This window comes from Natrix helvetica, assembly GCF_964273705.1.
Source record: "Natrix helvetica genome assembly, chromosome: 2".
Taxonomy (NCBI): Eukaryota; Metazoa; Chordata; class Lepidosauria; order Squamata; family Natricidae; genus Natrix; species Natrix helvetica.
This window is the reverse complement of record NC_138552.1, coordinates 187,840,026-187,855,561: the sequence shown is the minus strand read 5'-3', so window position 1 is coordinate 187,855,561 and position 15,536 is coordinate 187,840,026. Positions and strand designations below refer to the sequence as shown.

The 15,536-nt window shown below is 36.4% G+C and overlaps 1 protein-coding gene across 1 annotated transcript in view; it reads left to right on the top strand.

The window, feature by feature from the left end:
- Positions 1-15,536, top strand: part of LAMA4 (laminin subunit alpha 4) — a 92,448-nt gene extending 76,912 nt beyond the window's left edge. The window contains exons 27-38 of the mRNA XM_081941091.1: positions 1,181-1,318; positions 2,421-2,554; positions 3,803-3,967; positions 6,020-6,173; positions 7,207-7,397; positions 8,066-8,255; positions 8,939-9,094; positions 10,080-10,239; positions 11,031-11,161; positions 12,816-12,909; positions 13,093-13,212; positions 14,380-15,536. Of these exons, the coding sequence (XP_081797217.1) occupies positions 1,181-1,318; positions 2,421-2,554; positions 3,803-3,967; positions 6,020-6,173; positions 7,207-7,397; positions 8,066-8,255; positions 8,939-9,094; positions 10,080-10,239; positions 11,031-11,161; positions 12,816-12,909; positions 13,093-13,212; positions 14,380-14,525 (1,779 nt within the window). The 3' untranslated portion in view covers positions 14,526-15,536. The remainder of the gene's footprint in view (positions 1-1,180; positions 1,319-2,420; positions 2,555-3,802; positions 3,968-6,019; positions 6,174-7,206; positions 7,398-8,065; positions 8,256-8,938; positions 9,095-10,079; positions 10,240-11,030; positions 11,162-12,815; positions 12,910-13,092; positions 13,213-14,379) is intronic.

Below are 15,536 nucleotides of genomic sequence, written 5' to 3'. Positions count from 1 at the left end.
GGGACGTGGTATCTGTTATGGAATGTAGATCTTTGAAAGAAAACCAGTGTGATAGATTTTATACAGTCAGATGTTTTGACACTTTAATAAATATTTATGTCTTGTCTTTTTTCACTCCACAGATCAGATTTTAAGCTAGCTTATTTTCAATTGCATACTGTACTTCAAGTATGGTCTTCAACAGTTCAGTATAACAGGATGACAAAATGACAATTTGGCATCCCCACTTTATGAGAGCAAAAGGCCCACAAAGCATTTTTTTAAAGTGAACATTAAAGTGAATGCAAGCTATTTTTTTAAATTCAAAATCATAGTACGTAGGAGTGGTATAAAGTTTCCTAAATTCTGCAGTCAAATTCTCACTTTTGTCACTGTTGTCAATAGAAGTAGCTTTTGCAAATTATTTAAGAATAGTTGACCTAGATTCAAATAGAGATATCTTGATAGCACTGAGCTATACATATTTCAACTATCCAATCTACCAAGACTTTCCTATAAGTGACATTGACAGTAGGCTAAATAAACATTTCTAATAATACTGGTAGTACTCCCAGTTATGGCACCAACAGCAATAGTAATAACACTCTTATTCATCATAGAGTGATCATCATAGGCCACTCCATTTTTCAGAGGACTAATACAATTCATTTAGCAAGATGTCAGCTACACAGTATTCTTCTAACTTTCTATGTGCCATGAGATTGGAAATGGATTTAAGGTCTTCCTGAAGCTGCTTGATTTTCCAATTGGGTTATTAACTTCTATGGAAGGAGAAAAGAAACATAAGGTGCACATTCTCCAAATCTGTGTACCATGAGATTCCAAGAGTATTATCTGAACCTCATTCAATGGGACACATTGAGGCACAATTTCCACATCGCCATTATTGTAGAAGCTAATTTCTTTCCAACAACATTGATGTGTGAGTCCCACTGAAAGGAAATAATTATAGAGCAGCAGTGTTTGGTGAACTCTGGAAAAGGCTGTCAAGAGTGTATCTCTGTTATGGTGTGATAAAAGAGTTCACACTCACTGCTCTGTGATGATCACACATCAACATCAGAATCACTGGGCATTTTGGAATGTGATAGTTGACCCCCTGGATTCTTTCTGCTATTGTTATTTTCATCTTTTGCTCTCTACACTCCTTATATGTTCGCTTTGTTTATTTGATGAACAGATGTCCCGCAAAGCATATTTTAATGGTGAAAGCTATATCGCATCCAGCCAGAAAATCTCTCCTTTTCATGCATTTGAAGGTGGCTTTAATTTCCGAACTTTACAGCCTAATGGACTGTTGTTTTATTGCACCGAAGATGTAAGTCTGGGGTTGTTTTCCACATATTTTAAATGTATTTCTTTAAAATAAATATGGCCAAGACAAAAGTCCTGTTTCCTTCTTAAAGAAAAAAACTGCTCTTAAAGAAATTTTAAATGCAGACGATATATTGAGGGATAATGTAGATTAAATCCCATAAACACCAGTCCAATAAATTCAACAAAGATGTCCCTGAGATAAATTATAATCAATGTGTTGACTAGATTTCATAGGACCTATCCATAGCTAAAACTTTCACTGGGTTGGGGACAAAGAAGTAAAGCCTCCTTATTGAAGATATGGTGAAACTGACAATAGATTATGTACCTTCAAGTCTACGTAGTCTCTTAGTGACAACAGAGTTGACCTTCTCCAGAATGCAATGTTGATCTAGATTTAATTTGGGATGATAATGATTATAACTATAATAATGTGTGTGTGGATTCACATACCTATGCACATGAACATACATTAGTATTCATATATTGTATAATACAAGGTGTTTTCTACAGTGTTTAGGACAATTAGATGATCAAGTAATTAATGTAAATATAAGTGTGTGTGTGTGTGTACATACTTTTATGGCATAGGATGTTACCTGAGGGACCACCTCTCTCAATTTCATCTGCCCATCCCAGCAGATTTAGCAAAGAAAGCAGTACATGTTCTGGTGGTTAGGAAGCTACATCTGGTGATCCCTAGGCTGTGGCACCATGCTGTGGAATCTTCTCCCCCTTGAGGTGAGGTCAGCCTCATCTCTTCTGAGCTTCCAAAGGTCCCTTAAAATCTGGTTATGCCAGTAGACCAGGGGCTCCTAGGGAATGGATAAACTAGTGAGTTGGTCTCATTATTAAGATTCCCCTCAACTGCAACTTTTTTGTTCTTGATGTTTTTATAGTCTTTTTAATGGTTTTCATGTTTTTAATGATTAATCAGGGTAATGGTTTTAGGTATTTATTGATTGCTTAGCTTTGTTGTACATTGCCCATAGTAGCTTGTTTGGCGAGATGGGTGAAATTGAATAATTTTTTTTAAAAAAATTAAAAATGAATGCATGAATTCCATTCCCAGCAATAAGAATGTGTTCTTTTCTTCATTTCAGTCAGAAGTGTTCTCTATTTCCATGGAAAAAGGAAATGTGGTATTAAATGCAAAAGGAGTCAAAGTTCAGACAGCAGACAAGTCCTTTAATGATGGAAAAGCCCATTTTGTCATGACAACTATCTCACCTGAAAAGTAAAGTAGTAAAATATGTTTCTTCTAACACACATAGATATCATTAGCCTGCATTTGTTGGAATTTGTTATCAAGTGCAACCTTATTATCAGAGTAAGCTCTTTGTTAAGAAAATTAACAAAGGAGGAGGAAGAACTTGTGTGTTCAACCTTTACCAAAACTAGTTAGACATTTGATCTTCATACAAGAATAGTATAAAATTTGCTTTAGCATTCAATAAGCACTACTGGTGTACAAGTATAGAACTGAAGGCTGCCAGTATCATTAGACCCAAACTAAATGTCTGTGGCAACCCTGCCATGAGACACATAGCATTTATGTGGATCAGCAACCATGGGCAAAAATGAGTATTTGAACTCTAGGGCAGTGATGGTGAATCTTTCTATCCTCACATGCCAAAATTGTATGTGTGTGTGTCCCATACCCACAATGCAATGTGCTCCATCTATCTGCGCATGCATGTGTGACCCATGCAGGGGGGGGAGTTTTTAGCCTGCTCAGATTCCAAAGGCTTTCCTCTAGCCTCTGGGAAGGCAAAAACGGCCCTCCAGAGGCCAGAAATACGCGTGTTTCCGAACCTCCAGAAGACCTGTTTTTGCCCTCCCCAGGCTCCGGAGGATCCCCTTGAGCCCCTGGGAGGGTGAAAATGGCCTTCCCTGCGCTCCAGAGCCCCTCCTTGAAGCCTTCTGGTGCAAAAAATGTAGCATGCACTTCCCCCCCACCTCCCGTGCATGTATGTGCATCTCCCACGTGCACAGCAGACCCAAAAATCAGCTGGCCAGGGGGAGTCACACATGCATGCGTGGTGGACCTGCGCTGGGTGACGGCTTACCTGCCTGCAGAGAGGGCTCCGTGTGCCGCCTGTGGCACACGTGCCATAGTTTCGCCATCATGGCTCTAGGGGACAAGTGGGGACAAGGCAGAGGTTTCCTTCATGCACCAGTCCTATATCTCTGGAAAATTAAAGTTATTAATTTTCAATTCCTGCACCTCTTTGTCCAAAATGTTTCTAGGGCATCTTGGCTAAAGCCTATTAAGCCTAAATTATATATTACCAGAAGCAGGTCAAAGCTGAGAAATAGATTAGAGAATCGCAGCTTTCAGACACTCTCCTACGTGGAGGCTGCCACCTAGTGAGCCATTCATCAAATTCAACATTCAAGAAATATGTGCTAACAATGAAACATTTTCTCACTTGTCAACCAAGTTCCTTTAAATATTTCCTCATGAGATCTGTGTTCTCTGCAGGCTTGAACTTTTGGTAGATGAAAAAAGACAAAGCAAAAATAATCCAGCAAAGGATGCAGCTGAGATAAAGCCTGTAAGCACCAAGAAATTTTACTTTGGAGGCTCACCCCTCAGTACACAATTAGCAAACTTTACTGGCTGCATAAGCAATGCCTATTTCACAAGGTGAGAGCATTTGGGCTTTGGGGGGTGTGGTGTCCTTTTCTTGAGCCACAATATTGCTGCCTTGTGGGGGATGTGTTAGCTTCCTTTTTAAAATTAATATTTTGCTATATTGTAAGTGATTGTTGTTTTTTCTCTTAAAGGAAAGGAATCTACATCAGAGAAAAAACAAATGAACTCACTATGGGGTAATAGCTTTATTAGAAGCGCCCCAAAGGTCATATAACAATGAGCAGGTTTTGGAATTCTCCTAAATCCTTCATTAAGAGAGTTTTATAAAAAAAAATCATTGGAGTGGAGGAAAGAGATGGATGGGTGGATGGATGGATGGATGAATGGACGGACAGATAGATAGATTCTAATATACATTTAGTTTTAAGATATAGAAGAAAATAACTTTACATAGAAGTAAATCTATTAAAAATAATTGGTTGCTCTTCTGATTTGTGTTGAATGGAATGAGGCTTTATCAGTGTTAAACAGATTTTATGTTGCACTTTGGACAACTGAGAATATGAAACGAATTAGGTTGATGCTGGCTGTCCCAACTATCTATTTATCTAGCTGCAATTTTCCAGCTTTGCTCCAAGGCTTAAGCAAAATATATGTTTCTTGTCACTAAAAATTAGTCATCATGAAAACCACAGCAGATTTAATTCATTATGAAATATGAGATTACTTTTAAGCAAAAATGCTAAATTGAAGTCAAATTACCATATTTTTCAGAGTATAAGACGCACCTTTCTTCCTCAAAAAAGAGGCTGAAAATCTGGGTGCGTCTTATACATCGAATACAGCATTTTTCCCGAAGCCCAAACGGCCATGCAAAACCTTATGGAGGCTTTCAGGGAGCTCCTGGGGGCTGGGGAAGGCAGAAATGAGCAAACAATGGGCCATTTTGTGCCCCCCAGCCCCCAGCAGCACTATATAAGCCTCCATAAGGCTATGCATACAATTTCTTTTGACAAAAACCGGGGCAGTTTTCACGAAAAATGGGCTGGTTTTTTGCTCGTTTTGCTCCTCCCTAGGAGCACTCTACAAGCCCCCCTCCCCAGGCTATTCATGCCGTTTTTGGGAGGTTTGCAGAGTGGAAAACTCTTTTTTCCCTTTTGGAAAGCTCTTTAACTGATAGATGAGAATTACATTGATCAAGTGCTGTGCCAGCAGAAACAAAGTCTTAGGTGCTGCAGATTGCCAGCAATTTCCTTCTGCAGCACATGGATAAATACACCTAGAAACATCTACCTACCTACCCGCTCTCTCTCCCTACCTACCTACCTACTGTATTTCTCTATCATCTATCTATCTATCTATCTATCTATCTATCTATCTATCTATTTATCTACCTACCTACCTACCTACTCTCTCCCTACTTATCTACTGTATTTCTCTCTATCTCTTTCTATTTCTCTCTCTCTATCCCTCTATCTACCTACCTACACACTCTCTCTCTCTCTACTGCATTTCTCTCTCTTTCTCTCCAACCCTCTATCTACCTACCTACTTTTTTTTAAATTTGCTTTTTCAAAACCTTGGTGCGTCTTATACTCCGATGCATCTTATACTCCGAAAAATATGGTAGCTATCATCACTTCAACTTACATTTCAAATAAACAAAATTTATAAAAACACAAGAAAAACCCAGTTGGATCACACCAAAACCTATTTATCCAAAATGCTGTGTCATACAGTGGTCAACTGAAAATACAATATTATGGACAGGAGGACAATAGCCTATTTCTCCTTGCAAAACCTGAATGTTTCATTGAGTATCATAGTTTCAACTGATGACCAGTTTTAACTGATAACTAGCTTTATAAACTGATGACCAACTCTATAAAAAGGCACTTTAGTTACAAGGGAACAGAATACGGGACCTCTCTGACAGCCAGTATTGCCTATGAGCTAATACACGTATATCAATGATAGATACTGCAAAAGTGTAAAGATCCACTCAGTTGACAACGCCAGTAACATCTTTGATGACAGTAGAAAATCGGTCTCAATGTATATGCGAAATCAAAATTGGTTTAATAATAACCTTCTTTTAAATAGATTAGATCGAGATATTGAGGTGGAAGACTTTCAGCGCTACCCTGAGAAAGTTCATGCATCTCTTTATGGATGTCCCGTGGAATCTCCCCCAGTTGCCCTTTTTCATAAAAAAAGAAAAAATTCCTCCAAAGCCAAGGAAAGCCACAGCAAAAGGGTGAGTGAGTGTCCACATCGGGCTTACAGCTTTCTAGATAGGAACTGATGCTAACCAATAGCAGACTTCTTTGGGCCACTTGTGCAGATTCTAAACTTTTTTTAATTGAAAGACACTTCAATGTAAATTTATCCTGTTCAAAAGTTGTAATTTTTAACAAATGGTACAGTATGAAAAAAGAAAAAGAACTGCAGGAAACTACAGTCATACTAACACATTCCACATTGTTTTGATTTAATACATTTCCCATATTCTTTACATCATTATTAATGCTATTTACCATCCTGCTTTTACCTATGAACAAGTATTTAAAAAGTATATAAAATGTATTAAGCAGTTAGGCCTAGGTACTTGGGAAAGTAGTGGACTCTGTTTTACTTACTGTTTTCCCTTTGGGTTGCTTGTCAGTGAATTTCCATGTATATATAAGCTGGGAAGGCCAGGATCAGCAGCTTATGCTCTGCTCTGAGCTGCATGACCTGACAAGGAAGCAAAGACTAGAGCAGTTGGCAGCATTCAAAGCCACTGCCCAACTGCCTCTCCCCCAAGGATTAATTTTCTAGAGGGCTTTTCTTCAAATCCATTTTCAAACTTGGTTTCTCTTTTTTTTGCCAGCTTCTACCACCACGTCACGTTTAACCCCATTCTTTTCAGTTGGGGGGGGGGGGGTTATCAGCAGGTTATCCTGCCGATGCAGAGACAAAGTTCTGAAACTCTTTATGGAACTTTTTCCAACATTTCATCAGGTTGGAGCAAACAAAATAAAGATGGCGGTAACTGAAAGAACTTCACCTATCAAAGATTAAATGTGGCCTGCTTGAGGAGTTCTCAAATTGTACCTTTGCTCCGTTTTAGTACCTGCCTCTGGAGTTTTGATATTACTCACAGCTAATTCATTCAAATAGCATGACGCAAAGACAAGACCTGGGCCATGCTTACTGAAAATGAACATATAGGAATGCATGCAGAATGAAAACTGTGCCTGCCCAGCAGCAGTTTGTTGATTACATTCATTTATTTGTTTTGTTTGAAGGCTGAAAAAAGTAAAAAAGGAACATCCCCTTTTTCATCTGTTATAAATAAAGAACAAGAACTGAGAAATCAGAGGGACCCACACTGCCGTTTTTCCAACAATCCGAAAGCAACTGAACAGGCGTATCTCTTTGGTGGGACAGCAAATAGCCGGCAAGAGTTTGATTACTTACCAGAAGATTTCTATGAAAGGTAATCATATTTTAATATATCTATAAAATATTAAATAACTATTCACATATTTGCAAATTATTAAATTAATTTATTAGACCTAACTGTTGCCTGATTCCAAAATTGTTTATATATGTACCAGTAATTGTCTAATTTTATAGCTACTTATGATGTATTTCTGATATGGACTGTACACCGCCCCGAGTCCCTTTCGGGAGAGGGGGCGGTCTATAAGCGCTTAGTAAATAAATAAATAAATAAGTAGGTATCTAACAAGGAGACCACTTCCACCCTACTGCAAAGCCAGATATTCAAGTCTTTCTGGAATGCCATCATAAATGGGAGCCACACTACTCTCTGATGGATGTCATTCTAGAGGACTGGTGTTGCAACATAAAAGGCATAATGCTTGGGTCCTGACAGAGGGCATTATGTAATCAAAGGAACCCAAAGCACATCAGCTTTGCCAGCATGTACCAGATAAGCATAAACTGTGAAAGATACCTGGTCCCTCAAGTAACAGCGCCCTCCAGGATTACCTGTAACTGGGTATATCAATTAACACAAATAAAAAATGCTTATTTTTGACATTATAAACTGTTCTCCAGAGGCAGCATTTCATTTCTTTTTCAGCTTGTGAATGGAAATCAATATCTCTTTCATAGAAAAATGCCATTTTTGTTTACCAGATCTCAATTCTCCATCAGTCTAAAGACTCATTCATCCCATGGAATGATTTTCTATATTGCGGACCAAGCAGAGGAACATTTCATGGCCCTCTTCATTGCCCATGGACGACTTATTTATATGTTCAATAGAGATCACCAGAAATTAAGAATCCGAACCCAAGAGAAGTACAATGATGGCCAGTGGCATAATGTAAGTTTAAATCGAAAGATCCAGGTAGAATCTTTATAAGCTTTTAAAAAGTGTTGTTTACCCCCAAATAAGTATATTTATAAATTGGTAGTTAATTGGAGTTTTAATGCACTAAACTGTTGCACCTTCCAAAGATCAGGAATAAAACAGGTCATCTTCCATATGCAATTTCTGTATCAAAAAGTTATGGAGAAAAATAATTAAATTTCCCCCAAACCCTTTTCTATACTTCTGGAGAATGTACTTTAATTTTTGTCATATCTTATCTTTTAAAAATATTGAAAAGTACACTAGTATTGCAACAATAAAGATAAAAATAAGGAATAAACACCAGCAAAAACTAGAGAGCAACTATTCACAATGAAAATATAATCCAGTAACAATATATATATATGTTTGGCGTGTGTGCGTTTGCGCTACTTATCTGTTCAGAAATAAGTCTCTTACACACTGCACTGAACCAGCTTATTATTTTATTAAGTGGCAAATTTTTACTTTTCACACTAAATTGAAAAAACAATAGAAACACTGGAAAAATCTCAACAGCCTTTTTTCTATTTAAATAACTTGAAAAAGCAAACAGGATAGATGACTAGCTATCATAATATACTCTCTGCAAATTACAATGACATCTTTTCCATTATCTTTAACATAAACATGTTGTTGTGGTTGTTTTAAAAAAGGTAATGTTTGTTCGAGAGAAGAATATTGGTCGTTTGATTATTGATGGCCTCAGAGTACTAGAAGACAGTCTTCCTTATTCTGATAATACATGGCCAGTTACTACTCCTTTCTACATAGGAGGTGTGGCACCAGGAAAAGCTGCTAAAAATATCCAGGTAAATACATTTTTCTATAATAAATGTTTCTTTTTGGACGTGTATTTGTGAGAGTTAACAGAATCATAGTTGGACAGAGTCATCTACTTCAAAAATCCCTTGACAGGTGAACATCTAACCTGTTTGAAGCCCAATAGAGAACTCACTGCCATGTATATGGCAGCCTGTTCCACTGGGTGACAACTTGTAGTCAGGAAGTTCTTCCTGATGTCTATGCTGAACTTCCTTCATCATAGGTTTTTTTTTTTATTCTGCTCTAATACAGAGAATCATTAACTTGTAATCACATTTGGGACCAGACTTTCCTTTGCTAAGTAAGGCAGTTCTTAAGTGAGTTACACCCAATTTTACAAGCTTTTTGCCAGTTGTTAAATGAATCATTGCAGTTGTTAAGTGAATGCAGCCGTTAAGCAGCTTTCCCCATTGACTTTGCTTGTCAGACATCATCTGCAAAGGTTGCAAATGATGATCTTATGACCATAGGATGCTACAAGCTTCATAAAAATACATGATGGTTGCCAGGTGTCTGAATTTTGATCATGTGACTGTGGGGATGCTGCAATGGTCAGGACTGTAAGTAACAGGACTGATCACAAGTAACATTTTTCAGTGCCATTGTAATTTCAATCAGTCACTAAACAAATGGCTTTAAGTCAAAGATTACCTGTAGAGCAATGTTTCTCAACCTTTTCCATTTTAAGATGTGTGGACTTCAAGTTCCAGAATTTTCCAGCATGCATTCTAGGTGGGGATTTCTGGGAGTTGACGTCCACATATTTTAAAGTTAATACAGTTGAGAAATGCTGCAATAGGCAATCTATTGATTAGCCTGCTATCATTAAGCCTTCTTCACAAATACCTTGTTTCTGTCTTGGCTTCCTTGTATTTTAGAAACACGTGGCTATATACACCAGTAGTAGTATACCAGTAGATATTTAAATGAAAGTTTCTATCTGTTTCTTTTTCTTCAACTCTGTTTCCCTAGATTAACTCAGTATACAGTTTTAGTGGTTGTCTTGGCAGTCTACAGCTCAATGGAAAACCAGTCACTTCTCCGTCACAGACCTTCAGTGTAACACCTTGTTTTGAAGGACCATCAGAAGAAGGAACCTATTTTTCATCCGAAGGGGGATACATTATACTTGGTAATGAGTTATTCTTGTGGTATTAGTGGTGGTTATTAAACCTTTAGACTTATGGTTACTGATGCGAAGAGATGGGAAAATATATACTTAGGGTTATTAGTTAGTTAATTATTTTTAAATTACTCAGCGTGTTGTGTTATACTTCTGGCATATAGTGGACTAAATTTCCAAACAATTTTGCATTACATCAAAGGCAGAAATTATTACATAGTATAATCAGTATTATCATTCTGCTGGTTTCCTGCTCAGAACATAAGTTCTCAAAACCTAATGCTCTCCATATGCATAAAGGCAATTAAACCCCAGAATACCAATTAAAATATTGCCTTGAGTTCTGGATTATAGTCCCAATATTTGGGAGGACAGCATTAGGCTAGGGAAGTCATTATTAACACAATACTATAATATCACCATAGCTCAAGTAAAGATGCAAATTACCACTAAACATTATTAAGTATACAGTGGCATGTTGGATAAAGCCATACCAAGTCTACACTGGGGATTATACTGGGTATTGCTTCATTAACACAAGTTAACCATCAGCAGATTACAAGTTGAGGATCTGCTAAATAATATATGAAAGCAAGAATGATACAGCATATCTAAAAGAAATAAGAATTTTAGAAGAGCATATTGAAGAATTGCAGAGTCACTGAAATTTAAGAAATACTTTCCAATTTCCAGAGTTAAAAGGATTAAAAGGATCTTTAGTTATTGTTTCATCTTCTACAGCATGTGAATAATTTCACAAATTAACTTTAAATAAAACATTTTGTGACTTTTACTTGCAGATGAATCATTTAGCTTGGGCCTGAAATTCGAAGTTGATTTTGAAGTCCGCCCTCGGCGCAGTTCTGGAATACTAATGCATGCACATAATGTAAATGGAGAGTTCCTGAACATACATATGAAACTGGGGCAGGTATGAGAAAGAACCAACCACTCCTCCCTATTTTCACATTGATTTTTCAAAACCAGATTTTTCCACCTTTTTGTCAAGTACCTTGTGTTCCTTATTTTTAATATCAGCAAAGTTCCAATTTCTGAAATAAGTAGTAATGTTATCAAGTGAACATTTTAATCGCATGTTCCAAAAATATCTCTGCTCAATTGAAGCATGTGTGGATAGTTGAGGATTTTTAAAACTAAGTGGAACTAAGGGGGGGAAACCATAGAATTCCCAAGAGCAAATAATTAAATGTTTTTATAATAAATAGCTTAGGGAAATGACCCCCGACTCTTTTTAAAGATTTTTTAACATAATGTATTTAGTGCTCATTGGTTCTGAGAATCAGCAAGCTTCCTATTGCACTTAAAAATAAATGTTGAAATCTGACTTGAAAGCTATAGAAGTGCACTTAATATTAACTTAATAGGCATTCATAGAGCACATTCACACTTCATTTTACCTGTCCCTGATCTGCCCTATTGCTATCTTAACTCTAAGCAGTCTTTGAAAAAAACCTGTCTGGATTAAGAAACTATCTCCCATTCTATTGGGCTTCTCTTTTTAATAAGTCCATCATTTTGCAGTAATTTGAGACAGAAATGTTACCATCCAGCCTCACATAAACCAATGAGTCTGACGAATTAAACCCAGAAAGCCCAATCCCATTACCAGATAAACCAAAGACAATGATATCCACTTCTATCTTCCAGAAAACTGTTGGCTGCCAGTACTCACAACAGGGCAAGTTAGCAGTGCAGATGTGTTGAGCATAGTATCTTGTTTCTCCAAAGCTGCTTTTCACTTATGGAAAAGGCCAACTGGGAGCAGTCAAGAGGAGCAAACTGGTAGATAGCGATAAATGTAATGGAGTAGCCAGAAGACCTTTGCAATGTAATTCTAAATGAAGCTAGAGAGAAATACAACAGTGGGTCTAAAGCTTTTGCCAGCAAAGGCAGTTTCACTTTTCCAACCTCAACCTTTCCAGATATAGCAGAACTACAAATCTAAAAATTCCCTAACCGGGGTAGCTCTGGAAATTCTAGTCATGACTCATCTGGAAGATGCAATTTTGAAATGATCCAGTGTGTGGATGGTTAGGTTGCTGGACTTTTCAACCTATCTTGCTTATATAACACTTTCTTCCATTTCATCTCATGCTTATTAATTAACCCTATCTGTTGGGTATATTTTACATTGAATAATTTCAGAGTTTGATGGTTAAATGCATAATCTCAAATAAAGCCATTTTAAAGCTTTTTCTTACTTTTTTTCCTTATTAACCAATTACATTAGAACAATGCCTAGTAAAATATAATTTAATTGTACCATATAATATCTATTATAAAACATATAGTATATTATGTGTTGTATAACATACTGTTCATGTACTGATAATCATAATCCTACCTATCCAACAATTACTGAATTTGATAGGCACTTCTCCACACTCAAATTGCATGTATAAATGCATGTATAATGAGTAAGAAGTAAACCAGCCTTCCTTATCTAAGTACCAAAGCACAGGGGAAGAATCTTATATTTCTAGTGTAAGCCTTTCGTTTTAAATTGTTTAAGATATTTTAAATAATACTAAGATTTTAAAGCTGAACTCAAATTACTTTACCAGGTTATTGTGAAATTAAACAATGGCATTAAAGATTTTTCAACTACCGTTACACCAAAGCAAAGTCTCTGTGATGGCAGATGGCACAGGATTACAGGTGAGTCAACACCACAACGTCTGCAATGGTGGCTGAGGATTATTTCTTTAGTTTAAACCATCTAAGATACTGAAGAAACCTTAGCCAGGCACAATTAGACAAGTTGGTATTTTCAAAACCTTTTTTTTAATCTGGTGGCTTGGGATATGAAAATATATTATCCTCTTCTGTTTTGCATAATAGTTATTAGAGATGCTAATGTGATACAACTGGCTGTTGATTCAGAAATGAATCATGTAGTGGGACCATTAAACCCAAGAGCAATTGAACACAGAGAGCCGGTATTTGTTGGAGGAGCACCAGGTAAGATTAATTACTATCACTTTATTTTTGAAAATTAAGACAATGGACTGTTTAACTTGTTTATTGGGATTTATTAGCCAACCAGTTCCAATGAACACTTTAAAGCAAAAAATATTCTATAAAAGTGATGTCATATTGACTTTCCAAAAAACTATTGCTTTCTTTAAGGCTATATGGCTATATGATTACCAACAGAAAACATGAGCATTATTAGGAACTTGATGCTTAATGCAACTTTTCTTAGATAAGGCTGAGGACTTTATAAACATGTACTGTAATAACATTTATTTATGTCCAAAGAGATGCTATCAGAGATGTTATCTACTTAATGCTCAATAATTTTAAATTTTTATGATTTAGGTTTTGAATTATCTTTCTGATTAATTTCCCACATGTACTAGATGCATGTAAAGATATGTCCATGTGCCTTGAATATTCATTAATACCACTAAATAATTAAATATGCTAATAGAATCTTTGGCATAATTCATCACAAGGGAAAATCAGGAGCCAACGATCTTCTAAACAATAAAAAGATCCAAATCTCCTACCTACCATATCTACTAAGAGCCGTGGTGGCGCAGTGATTAGAATGCAGTATTGCAGGCTAATTCTGCCCAGTGCCTGTTCGATCCTGACCAGCTCAAGGTTGACTCACCTTTCCATCCTTTCGATAAAATGAGGACCCAGATTGTTGGGGGCAATATGCTGACTGTAAATTGCTTAGAGAGGGCTTAAAGCACTGTGAAGTGGTATATAAGTGTAATTGCTATAAGTGTGCTATTTTAAAAGGAACATGTTTATCATATCATTTCCATCCCTTCAAGTAGGAGACTCCTGATCTTGAGTTTTCTATGAAGTTTCTGGAGAAGATAGACTACTACTTTCTCTCAAATCCTTTTTCTAATGCCTTTCTCCAGATCCAATCTATCTTTTCTTTAACTAGCTTCAGAATATCTAATACTTTTTCCAATAAAAAGTTGAATTTACTAAAAAAAAAATGTAAAACCCCACAGAAGTGCTACTTAGCTGAACTTAGAAATGGTACTAAGTGTATGTTAAAAGTTTCGTATTCCAGGTAAAGCCATTCCGAGCATGTACTTGCATTTAGATACTGTAATGTCACTTGTGAACAATTTTGTGGCTAATAATGTTTTTTCTTCACAGAAGCTTTCCTGACATTCAGCCTGACCACACGAAACTCTTTTACTGGATGCATCCGTAACTTTATGATTGATAAAAGGCCAGTGATTTTCAGTAAGGCAGCTTTGGTCAGTGGCGCTGTGAGCATCAATGTATGTCCTGCTATGTGAAACACTGGTACTACAAAACTACAAGGATATATATAGCACTGAAGAAGCAGCAAAAGCTGTGCAGGGTTTAATTTTCATTATCAGAAGAATTAAAATATATCACTCATTTTAAATAAATGATACAGCATAAAGCTTGCAATCATTAAGAGAACTTTGTACACTTTTTTTTTGGGGGGGGGGATGCAGATTCCTAACCTGTGTCAGAAAAAAACATCTCTGCAGTGTTCTAACTGGGGAATGAAAGTGATCAACCCAGTGGGGAGAAATGTAAATCCACTACTGTACAGTAACAATCACAGGCATGCTTGACTTTGCATTTGTCAGCAATTCAGGAGCAAATGACTTAGCAACTGTGGGTTTCAGCTTCAACCCACTAAAAATCATTTTATTATTCCATCAGAAGTTTGATAATAAGCTGCTGTTGGAATGACCAGGTGCTGTGTCTTGGGATAAATTAATTCTGTTCACGGTGTTTGCTTTGCTTCATGTATCTTACAGAATAAACTATATAACAGACATGTTTCACTAAAACAGTATCTTCTGAGTTTCCTTTTCCTATACTTTTTTGTTCAATTATGGTAAAGTAGTATGGGTTTTGTTCAATTTCCAAAATCCAGTAAAATCCTGCACATTTTAAAACTGTTATAATCTGCTTCTACACATAACAAATAAATTGATCCATTATTAGCAAAAGGGAATATTTTATGCATCTGTTACTTATTTATATATCTATTTGTGCTGCACAATTCTAACTTTACTGGTAATTATAAGAAAATCAGATTTTCTCCTAAGAAAAACAAGAAGTGAAGTAATATATTAATTATTTAAAGTAATTTTAGGAGGAAAGGTGGTTTTTAACTATATCCACCTTCCATTTTAACATTTTTCTCAAATAATACTCAAACTTGACAATGGATATATATTAAACTGCACATGCTTTTAAAATTATTAAAAGTTCAAATTTCCAAACACCAAACCTAGTCTAAATTTATAGCAAATTCATTCATTCAT